Genomic DNA, 12,770 nt, shown 5'->3' on the forward strand with positions numbered 1-12,770 from the left:
CTATTTGAAAAAGACTTTCCATAATATAGTATATGCTCATTGAACACAAGTTAAAGAAGCCAAGAAAATACAAAAATGAAAAGGTCCCTTACAAAATCTTAGTATCCAGAGATACTTTGTTATCATTTTTGTGACCATCTTTGCAAAAATCTCTATATTTGAACATATATACACATCTGTATGTTTCATGGAAATGGAAATGTTTTGCTATAAGCTTCTTACACTCAACATATAATCGATGTACATCAATGACTATAAATCGACCTTAAAATTATTTCCAAGATTTCACTATAGAAAAATATGCTGTATGCTGGAGGGAGTGAGATGAGGGTAAGAGCGTGGCAAGCAAAAGGATGAGATTGAGATAGCTCATGTTTGGTGACTTTGATGTTCTTTTAATTTTTTAAAACAGAATATAGTTGATGCACAATATTATATAAGTCACAGCTGCACAATATTATATGTCACAGCTGTACAATAAGGTATTTCACAATTTTCCAAGGTTATACTGCATTTATAGTCATAAAATATTGGCTGTAACTCTCTATGTTGTACAATATATCCTTGTAGCTTATTTTATACATAGCTTATACCTCTTAGACTTCAATTTTCTTAGTGAAGTAGAGAGGCAATTTGCTGATGGGCAGTGGGTAATACTGGAAAGAGGGTTTTTAGGAGAATGGTAGAAATTTGAACAGAAGAAAGCATGCCTACTAGTGACTCTGAAGACCTAGTTGGAGTTAGAGCCCTCACTGAGTTGGGACTCCATAACACATAATCCAAATAGAAAACACAAGAGGAATTGCTTTAACACCCTAACACTTCCCTCTGAATTCAAAGTTTTTGTTTGCAAATATTTGTATTTTGTGAATTACTACCAACAGTTTCAACAAAGGTCCGTCTAGTCAAGGCTATGGTTTTTCCTGTGGTCATGTATGGATGTGAGAGTTGGACTGTGAAGAAAGCTGAGCGCCGAAGAATTGATGGCTTTTGAACTGTGGTTTTGGAAAAGGCTCTTGAGAGTCCCTTGGACTGCAAAGAGATCCAACCAGTCCATTCTGAAGGAGATCAGCCCTGGGATTTCTTTGGAAGGACTGATGGTAAAGCTGAAACTCCAGTACTTTGGCCACCTCATGCAAAGAGTTGACTCATTGGAAAAGACTCTGATGCTGGGAGGGATTGTGGGTAGGAGGAGAAGGGACGACAGCGGATGAGATGGCTGGATGGCATCACTGACTCGATGGACGTGAGTCTGAGTGAACTCCGGGAGTTGGTGATGGACAGGGAGGCCTGGCGTGCTGCGATTCACAGGGTCACAAAGAGTCAGACACAACTGAGCGACTGAACTGAACTGAACTGAACCAATAGTTTAGTGACAGTGTATCTCTCTGATAGAAACAAAAAAAAGTCTGTCACTCTCTTTGCACTGTCCTTACTTCTGGTAAGGAAATGGATTGTTATGAGCTAAATTGACCAGAAGTCAAAAAGTAGATGGGCTAGTCATGGGTTTCAAGCCTCTTCTAAAATGGTCTCTCCAAAAATCTAATTTACTTCTTTCTGGAAAAGACATCAGGCATTAAACACAGACTGTGGAGCCAGTGGGTTGAATGACTCCAGTGGTTTCATAGATTTCTGTGGTTTCAAATCTTGGCTCAAATACCTATTAATGGTGTGACCTTGAGCACAACTTATGCCTGAGTTTCCTCACCTGTGAGATGGAGATGTCAACAGTATCAACCTCATCGGATTTCTCTGAGGATTAAATAAATAAATAGACATAAATAGGGTCTGCCCCAAAGTAAGTCTTCAATAAATACTAGTTGTTTCTGGATCCTGTGCCTTTCCTCTTATCATTTTTCTTCCTCTTTGTCTTATCTCTTTTCTACTTTCTTTTCTCTCTAACAACAGCCATAGTTATTAGTTTTCAACTCCTATCTTTCATCTTATTATTGTTTGATCTAACTTTAATTTTAAAAGTTATCTGTATGGTATTTCACACACTGTAAGAATAATTTATATATGTATATTGTAATTTAAAAATCCCTAGGGCAATCTACAAAGCAGAAAATAAAAGTTTTCCTTACCCTCAGTCTCCTTCCACAGAGGTAAACATTAACAGTTTATAGTCTGTTATCATCTTATTAGTTTAAAAATTATCTAAACTTTAACAGAATTTTCCTAGGCACACATGTCTGTGTGAATGTGTATTACTCTACAAAAGTGAGGCTATAAATATACTGTTTTGCACTTTTTTTTTCCTTTATGAAACAATTTTTCACTAACATCTTTTTAGGTTAGCACATCCTGATCTGCCTCAGTACTTTTTTTAACCTCACCACCACAAACACTCAGTTTCTTAAATTTCTTCTTTGAAGGAAGAGGAAAGAAGAGTGTGAAGAAGAAAACTCAGACCTGATCTGATTCTAAGGGTTTCCATCTCTGGCCACAGATACGTCCTCACTGGCCTTACTCAAACACGTTGCCACTTCCTCTCTAACCAAATGCCCAGTGACCACCAGGAATATCCAGGTGGACTCAGCCCATGAGTGCATAAAATTTCCATGGATTTATTCCTGATATAAAAAACCAGTATAATGGAAAAGTGACTGCTTTCCAAAAGGGAATCTTTTTGTCAACACAACTTTTCATGAGAAAAATCTTAAAAAGTACTGAGCATCAAGAAATCAGAACAGTATGAAAGTTGCACTGGGTTCCCAATTCTATAATGTTGAGGTAAAGAGATTCCCCTTGGACTCAGAGTAGTCCAGGATAGACTGAATGAGGGCTGAAGGTCAGAGCTGCGATTGTAATTGTGATGGAACTTTCTGGAATCTTACATCTTTCCACAGATGATAGGTTTGCAAAAGTAGCCATTATTGCAAATAACAGCAAGAGGAGGGGGTTAAATATGACTCTGGTATGGTATACTTAAGTCAGATTATAACTGTGAAAGACTATGCCTGCTCTCCAAACAGGAAATACAGAGAATGAGACATTTAAGGGTAATTTTCTACTGTAACTATCTAGAGAGCAAATTTATAGGGGCAAAGGAAAAAAAGCATGATTCTTTAAGACATGTGAAATTTTATTACATTTAGCGCCATGTAAATTTCAAGAACAAACGTATAGTGACTAAATGGCCTTTTGAATCTTTGTCATGTATCTTTCTTCTAAACTGGCAGAAATGTGGAAAATCAACCTGCCTCTTGCGCCTCTGACTAGAAAAACAAAAAAACATTTCCACCTCTCCTGAGGAGGAGAACTTCTCAGAAGACAGGTTGTATTTCAAGCTCTTAAACATTTCTACAGGGACATTTGCTCCTGTTAAATGTCTGACCAAAGACCCATAACCTGCCTGGGGCCTGGCTCCCCAACTTCCCAGCCTGAATTTTCCAACTTACCGGCTGCATTGTGCTGGTGATACCAGATCAACTCGGGGATTGATTGAAACAGGTGTCTTTCAGCCACATACCACTGTCCTGAGTCATTCCTTTTAATTTGATAATGCTTGATGGTAGCCTCCATATCTCTACAACCAATAAAATGTGAGTTCGTAAACAAGCAAAAGATCACTTTGGAACCAAGTCAATCATTAAGCAACAGGACTCGACTTTAAAACCTTGTATCCTCACTACACACTGAAAAGTAGATAGGATTACAATAAACAGGTGGCTCACCATTGCTGGGAAAGTTCCACAGCTATGGTATTAGGGTCTTAGATTCAAATATAACTTCAGCCAAAGATGTCTAGGTAACGTCTAGTGTCCAAAAACGTACAGCTCGTAATGGACACTTATAAGTATCTACTGAATCAGGTATCAGTCCAATGAGTAAACAAATGCACTGTGAGAGATGTGAGACAAAGAAAAGAGGAAAACCAGCATAGGGTGTCTTGATGAGCAGGTTTGTTATGGGCAAGTGGGACTTAAACCCTTTAGGAAGCCATGAGAGAAACGTGGAACACACCTCGGAGTTGTCCCACTAAAGTGCAAAGAAGCTGAGGAATTTATCCCTTATTTCACATGGATGGAGGGTCACCCCTACAATGTTCTTAGTCACTTCTAGCCCACCACGAGAACCCGTAGGCAAAGAACATTCTCAGGAAGAAAGAAACAGGAAGCTTTCTGCATACAAGAGAGCTCTCTGTAGGTAAACCCTGGGGTTAAACAAGGGATATGAGGAAAGCATCAGCAGTGTGTGCTACAACTAATCAAATCTCCTTACCTGATACTTGAGAAAAGGAGACGAGAGAGTGTAAGTAACTTATATTTAATATCACACACAGAGCTTCTTAGGGGATAAAATTGGAACCAATTAGTTGTCCCAACATCCAGGCCAGCAATTTTCTATGTTAGGCTCTCACTTCCATTCTCTATGCGATGGTGTCTCCTTAACAATGACTATCCCAGTGACTGTTATTTCTAAAGTGACCAAAATCACAATTGCTTACCTCTTATCTCTTATAAACACAGAAATGGTGTAGGATCCCAAATGTCTTGAATCTCTGACAATAAATGCACCTTCTTTAGACTGCAAAACAATTCATTCATTGTACATGTTTATTCCTTATTTGGAAGAAAGACAAATATCTCCATAATGAAAACTAAAGCTATACTGACTTACTATAGAAGGATGATACTGTTTTTATAAGTACACACAATCTTATCTTTTAAATTCTTACAGATTTAGATGTCATACCTATAAAATAAAATAAAATTGGGATAAGAATCTGCAATGTGCGAGCATTTTAAAACTTCGCTCATGATTTTTTCTAATACTTCATTTGACAACCTTGTACCCCACCATTTAGTTATTTTTATATACTGATTAAGTAATAGATAAAAGAGCTGATGAATAAGAAGAACTCTGAGACAGATGGACAGGATTTTTCTTTACAGGAAAAGAAACAATATGGCAAGTGGGGGTGAGGGAGGCAGGGAGAAATACATCTGGGAAGCTGAGGAATGGGGAAAAAAGACCAGTTCATGATGCAGATGGAAAGAGAATAGACTTGGAGAAGTCTTGAGGGAAGAGCAAGGAGAACCATTTTGTTTGCTCTAAGGATACAGGCTTCCCAGGTGGCACTACTGGTAAAGAACCCGCCTGCTGATGCAGGAGACACAAGAGATGCAGATTCGATCCCTGGGTCGGGAAGATCCTCTGGAGAAGGGCGTGGCAACCCACGCCAATATTCTTGCCTGGAGAACCCTATGGACAAAGGAGCCTGGTGGGCTACAGTCCATGGGGTTGCAGAGTTGTATACAAGTGAAATGACTTAGCATGCATGCATGCAGGGACATAGGAGACACAGAGGGAGACATGGCAAGAGGGGAGAATATTGTAGTAAGTTTGATGTTTTCATTATCAGTTGGATCCCCAGTGACATTCTTTGGGCTTCCCTGGTGGCTCAGATGGTAAAGAATCTGCCTGCAATGTGAGAGACCTGGGTTTGATCCCTGGGTCAGGAAGATTCCCTGGAGAAGGGAATGGCAACCCATTCCAGTATTCTTGCCTGGAAAATCCCAAGGACAGAGGAGTCTGGCAGGCTATGGTTCATGGGGTCGCAAAGAGTCAGGCAGGACTTAGCAACTAACACTTTTGACATTCTTTGAAACTGCTTTTAAATAAACTTGAAGCTTGGACTGCTTGGTTTGGTTTGTTTGATATTATTTTCTAAATAAATCTTTACCTCTATTAAGTTTGCTTACATTCATGCAGAGGAAAATATCTCAGATCTTGTCAAACTCATGAACATTTACATTTATGAAGTACTGGTGAGAACTGCACAACCCTAACAGCATGATGTGACCCCTCAAGAGGAACATAATACATTGTCTCCTCCTTCCAGATGCTTACCAAGAGACAAGGCTTTTTAACCAGTGGTACAGTAAAGAGCCCAGAAATAAACCCATGCTTATATGGTCAAATAATCTGTGACAAAAAAAGGGCAAGAATACACAATGGGAGAAAGACAGCCTTTTCAATAAACTGCAATGGGAAAACTGGACAGCCATGTGCAAAGGAATCAAACTGGCCTACTTTCTCCCACAATGTACCAAAATAAACTCAAAGTGGATTAAAGACTTAAATGTAAGACCTGAAACCATCAAAGTCCTAGGAAAGAACATGGGCAGTATGCTCTCTGATGTTGGTCTTAGCTACATGTTTTTTGGATTTGTCTTCTCAAAAGGAAGACAAGGAAAAATGGAAACAAAGCAAAGGAAACAAGCAAAAATGAACAAGACTACATTAAACTAAAAAGCTTCTACATAGTGAAAGAAACGATCAACAAAATGAAAAGGCAGCTTACTGAATGGGAATAGATATTTACAAAAGATATATCTGATCAGGGGTTAGTACCTAAAATATACAAAGAACTCATACAACTCAACATTAAAAAACAAACAATTCTGTTTAAAAATGGGCTGAGGACCTGAACAGACATTTTTCCAAAGAAGACATATAGATGGCAAACAGACCTGTGAAAAGATGCTCACCACCACTAATTATCAGGGCAATGCAAATCAAAACCACCTTGAGATATCACCTCACACCTGTTAAAAAGGCTGTCATCAAAGAAACAAGTGTTGCCAAGGATGTGGAGAAAAGAGAACCCTTGTGTACTCTGTGGGATTATAAATTGGTACAGCCACTATGGAAAATAGCATGAAGATTCCTCAAATAGAACTACCACATGGTCCAGCAATTCTACTTCTGGGTATTCACCCAAAGAAAACAAAAACATTAATTTGAAAAGATATATGTTCATAGCAGCATTATTTACAATAGTCAAGATATGTAAGCAACCTAAGTATTCATGGATAGATGAATGGCTAAAGAAGATGTGGTATATATATATACAATGGAATATTACTTAGCCATAAAAAATAATGAAATCTTGCCATTTGTGACAATATGGACAGACCTAGAGGGTATTATGCTAAGTGAAATAAACCAGACAACAAGAAGGACATATACCATATGATCTCACCTATATGTGTAATCTAAAAAGCAAAGCAAACAAAACAAAAACAGACTCATAGATACAGAGAACAAATGGGTGGTTGCCCAATGGGAGGCGGTGGTAGGGAGCATGAACTAGGTGAAGGGGATTGAATTACAAACCTCCTGTTAGAAAATAAATAAGCCACAGGGATGTAATATACAACATAAGAATGTGGTCAATAATATTGTAGTAATTTTGTATGGGGACTGCTGCTGCTGCTGCTAAGTCGCTTCAGTCGTGTCCGACTCTGTGCAACCCCAGAGACGGCAGCCCACAAGGCTCCGCCATCCCTGGGATTCTCCAGGCAAGAACACTGGAGTCGGTTGCCATTTCCTTCTCCAATGCATGAGGTGAAAAGTGAAAGTGAAGTCATTCAGTCAGGTCCGACTCTTCACGTCCCCATGGACTGCAGCCCACCAGGCTCCTCCGTCCATGGGATTTTCCAGGCAAGAGTATTGGAGTGGGTTGATATTGCCTTCTCCGGTATGGGGACAGATGGTGACTAGATTTACAGTGATCATTTCATAATGTATGCAAATATCAAATCACTATGTAGTACACCTGAAAGTAATACAATATTGTAAGTCAACCGTGTTTCAATAAAAAAGGAGATTCAAGTACAAATGAAAAAATCTAGAATACGGACACACTACTTATTAGGACCTCTGCTATATAGTTCACGCAATACTCAGAAATAAATTCACAGTCTTATTATATCAATAAATGAGAAGAATACAAAATAAACATATCCAACTCAAGTAGGTTAAGAATTATAAAATAAACTCAGGTAAAGCAGAAGAAAAGAATAAAGGCAAAAGCAGAAAATAACAAATTACAAAAACAAAAATATAATATAGATAGTAATTACATTCAAAGTCTGGCTGTCTAGGGGAAAACCATAAAATAGGTAACCTACTAGTTAACCTACTAGTTAACCTAATTAATAAATAGTGGAGGAAATCTATTAAAAATGTCACAAGGATTCAGAAAAAAATTAAAGGATCTTCTTGGCTCTATGTAATATATTTGAAAACTTGAATAAAATGGATAATTAGCTAGAAAAACATAAAATTTGTTAAAATTGATTCCAGAAAAGCTAGAAATCTAATGGACCTAATAAATTGAAAAGCAGATAAGGTTTTATAAGGGCTTCAACATTAAAAAGCACTACATTGCACTGTGATGTTACTAAATCTTTTAAAAAAAAGGTAGATAGATCAATTAAATAATTCCAGAGCTTATGAAAAGAAAAAATCTTCCAGATCATACAAAGTAGGCTCAATATCCGTACCATAACATAGCAAAGATTGTGCGCAAAAGGGAAAACTACCAACCAGTCTTCACTCGTATCAATGCAAAAACCCTAACTGCTGCTGCTGCCGCCACTGCGTCGCTTCAGTCGTGCCCGACTCTGTGCGACCCCCTAGACTTCAGAAGCCCACCAAGCTCCCCTATCCCTGGGATTCTCCAGGCAAGAACACTGGAGTGGGTTGCCATTTCCTTCTCCAATTCAGGAAAGTGAAAAGTGAAAGTGAAGTCGCTCAGTGGTGTCCGAGTCTTAGCGACCCCATAGACTACAGCCTACCAGGCTCCTCCATCCATGGGATTTTCCAGGCAAGAGTACTGGAGTGGGGTGCCATCGCCTTCTCCGAAAAACCCTAACTAAACACTAACAAACCGAATCCAGCAGCACAACAAAAGAATAATACACCATAACCAAGAGGGATTACATATAAGAATGTAAAAGTAATATAACATTAAGAATTGTATTAATATGATTCAACATGTAATAGATCTGAGAAGAAAAATCTCACGAAAATTTCCATAGATGTTGAAGAAGCACTTAATTTCAATTCCTATTATCAAGGTTTTTTTTTATTCTTTATAAAATGGGAATATATGTATATTCTTTTTTTTTTTTCTCTGTTTTCCTGTTGTTGTTTGCCTTTTTTTTTTAAAAATAGACTTGCTCCTGTAAGTCTTTATATCATCTTTGTATTTATATTCTATATAGAATACATCTATATAATGAAGATTGTATGTGAAGAAAATAATATGTCATATATAATAATATACTTTTTGCATGTTTGGTTGCTTATATGCACTGCAGAGATCTTTCAGTAATTTCTTGACAGCTTTAGAGAGAGAGTTCACATATCATCATACAACTCACCCATTTAAAGTGTATAAATCAATGGTTTTTTAGTAGTCAATTGTAGAATATTTCACAAATATTTAGAATATTTTCATGACCTCATAAAGAAACTCCATGCCCGTCAACTAGCTCTCCATTCCCCCATCCCTCCAGCCCTAAGCCACCACTCATTTTGTTTTCTGTCTTTATAAATATGCCAATTTTGAGCATTTCATGTAAATAGAATATTTAATATGTGGCCTTTTGTGACTGACTTCTTTTGCTAGCATTTTTTTTTTTTTTGCTGCACTGTGTGGCTTTGGGATCCTAGTTCCTAACCAGGGATGGAACCTGTGCCCTGGGCTGTGAAGGCATGAAGTCCTAACCACTGGACCACCAGGGAATTCCCAGCATAATATTCTCAAGGGTTATCCATGTAGTATGTATCAAGATTTTGTTCCTTTTTATAGCCAAATAACATTCCAGTGTAAAGATATACCACATTTTGTTTACTGATTCATCAGTTGAAGTCATGTTTACTGAAAAATGCAACTGATATGGAAAATTGTTCTGATTTCTGCCCAGTCTGATCTGATTGCTTACCCCCGTCTTCTCCCACACATGGTAAGAAAAGTGGTTTTGCCCAGAATGTTGCAAAGGTTTATCCCTGGCTCTGAATTGTACTTTATTGATGAGAAGTTTTAGTTCAATGCCCATAACTGACGAGGTAGCTCTAGAGACCCTTGGCATCCTATGTGTAGCCCGGGGTTCACAGCGTCCCCATCTCTGAAGCTCATTAGACATGCAGGCTTTCATTCCTCCCAGACCTGCCAGAAGGAAACTCTCAGGAGATCCCCAGTGAGGTGTATGCCCACTCAAGTTAGAAAATCACGGTTCTCCGCTATTTCTTTCTTTCTTTTTAATAACTATTTATTTGGCTGTGCCGGATTTTACTTGTGGTGCCTGGGATCTTCTATCTTCCTTGCAGCATGTGGCATCTAGTTCCCAGGCCAGGGATTGAGCCCAGGCCCCCTGCATTAGAATCATGGAGTCTTAGCCACTGGACCAGGAGGTAAGTCCCTCTACACCACTGTTTCTCTCCCTGCGTCCATACTAAAACCACCTTGGAAGGCTTTTCAAACATTGATTTTGTGTGTGTGTGTGTGTGTAATAAAGTTTTATTAAAGTATAAAGGAGATAGAGAAAGCTTCTGACATAGGCATCAGAAGGGGGCAGAAAGAGTACCCTATGTATATTCTTTAACACAATAGCCCTTATTTACTTTGGTCCCAAGTCAAGCATCGTGCTTTATGTGGAAATCATTCTAACTAAAATTAGGAAAAAAGAAATGGCCACTGTCAGCAGTGGTATTTAAAACTGTTCTGAGAAACTAGCCAGTGCCATTAAATGAGGCAGAAATTAGAACCCTGAATTAAAATTGTAAAAGAGGGTTGAAATAATCTGTTTGCTACTGCTAAGATTACATACCTAAACCTAAGAGCATCAACTGAAAAACTACTACAAAAAAATATTTGAGCCACACTCGCCTTCTGTGATGGCCCATACTCTCTCTGTGGAGTGTGTCTCTCTCTAAATAAATCCACTTCTTATCTATAAAAAAAAAAAAATTTTGAATTCATCAAAGTCATCAGTTACAAAATTAATTCATAGAAATCAAGAGATTTCAAAAGTAAAAATAAAAAGATATGCCCATTTATAATAGAAACGAAAAGATAAATTATTTTAATATAAATTTAAAAATACATGTGCAAAAGTTAAATGAAGAAAACCTTTAAATTCTCCTGAAAAATACAAAAGCATTTGCTTTTTCTAATTAGGTTTTTCATCCATCTAATATCAATTTTTGCTTGAGGCTTAGGTCTAATTTTGATTTTTTTCTATGTGAATAACTAATATATACGTCCTGGAACAAACTGGTCCCCAAACCACACTGATTTGTAATGCACAAATAATTTTCCCTAAATTAATCTTTAAATTTAATGCAAACAACAGGAAGGTTTCTTAAACAAGGCAAAGTAATTCTGAAGTTCATACAGACAAAACATATATTTTCAGAAAGTTTCTTAAAAAGGGAGACTAGCCAGAGAAACCTTCATTGTTTAAAACAGTAAAATGTACTTTGCTGTACAGCAGAAACTAACACAACATTGTAAAGCAACTATCCTCTAATAAAACTTTTAAAAATAAGTAAGTTTAAAAAATTGACAACTGTATCAATATCTCCAATGTTAAGATAACTGGGTGCCACCTAGTGCTTGATTATTGCAGCTTCTAACCTTACATATTCAAAATTGCTACTATTAATAAAGCCCAGGTTTTAAAAACTGCAGTTTGGAAACAACTTTTTTGTTGATATGTTTATAGTGGCAGAATAAAATCATGAAAAGAATGCATATGATATCAAAATTAGTATGAAAATAGCCACATGCCCCTTAAATATGAAAAACAGACCAATCATTTTTTTACTGCAAATGCAGATTTCTGCCTCCCTTAAATTTCACCAAAATCTCAAGGGAACATCTATGTAACTGGAATGTACAAAAACTCATGGTATGGTCAACAGGCTAGTCAAAACGAGGGCTTAATTATAACCCATGATGAGTGTACAGCAAATGGTTTCTTCAAAACTTCCATTTACTTACTCAAAGTGGTCAAAGTGGAGAAGGGAGTTATGTATTTTTTTCTCTTTCTTAAAAGGGTAGATGTGGTCTTTGCCAGACTATTTTATGAAACTTTAACTAACCTTCAAATAACATCTATCTGATATAAACAATTTCAGAGACTAGAAAAAGAGATTAAAAACCCCACATTCCAACTCATTTTATGATGCTAGGATAACATTTATACCAAAACCAGACAAAGAGAACAGAAAATTAGAAGCCAGGCTCACTTTGAACTTAACAGGAAAAATGCTAAATTGAGGATAGCCAAACTAGCAATATATATTTTAAATGACTCATAACCAAATGAAATTTAAGCCAGGCATAATTTTAAAAATAAAAATTGGAAAATATGTAAATTACACAAATATTTTAAGATATATAGGAAAAATATGTGTGTATTTAAAACATCATACATACATTCTTCAGACAGATTAAAGACCTAAATGTGAAAGCACATCTTTAAAACATTTAATGAAAAATATAAAATTCCTTTATTACCTCAGAAAAGAGAGGAATCTCTTAAATAAAAACAAAAAGCAGATATCATAAAGGAAAATATTGAGGGATTTGACATTAACATTTAAAAATTTTTGTATACGACAATAGTCTAAAGTTTACAGAAAGCCAGAAATCCAAAAAATATCATTGTAACACATAATGCCGAAAGATTGGTATTCAGAATATATTTCTTAAGTACAATACATATTGATCAGTATAAAAAAAACCAAACACATTATAGAAAAATGAGCAAAGGATATTAACAGGCATGTAACAGCAGAAGTAGGACAACTGGTCAAAGACAAATGGAAAGTTACTTCAATTGAACTGTTTACCAAAGAAATGTACATTTTAAAATACAGAATTTTTCACTCAATGAATTGGGGGAAAAATGTGAAACTACCCACTGTTAGTAAGAATATGAGTGAGTGTTAATCACTCAGTCATA

General features: G+C 36.8%; 1 protein-coding gene across 3 annotated transcripts in view; it reads right to left on the reverse strand.

The window, feature by feature from the left end:
- Positions 1 to 12,770, reverse strand: part of TXK (TXK tyrosine kinase) — a 61,988-nt gene that overhangs the window by 16,194 nt on the left and 33,024 nt on the right. For all 3 annotated transcript variants that reach the window (XM_010858889.1, XM_010858887.1, XM_010858888.1), the window contains 2 exons: positions 4,451 to 4,530; positions 3,402 to 3,529 (listed from right to left, as the gene is read on the reverse strand). In XM_010858889.1, the coding sequence (XP_010857191.1) occupies positions 3,402 to 3,529; positions 4,451 to 4,530 (208 nt within the window). The remainder of the gene's footprint in view (positions 1 to 3,401; positions 3,530 to 4,450; positions 4,531 to 12,770) is intronic.

The sequence above is a fragment of the Bison bison genome, unplaced genomic scaffold (assembly GCF_000754665.1).
Source record: "Bison bison bison isolate TAMUID 2011002044 unplaced genomic scaffold, Bison_UMD1.0 scf7180017864451, whole genome shotgun sequence".
NCBI classification, from domain to species: Eukaryota; Metazoa; Chordata; class Mammalia; order Artiodactyla; family Bovidae; genus Bison; species Bison bison.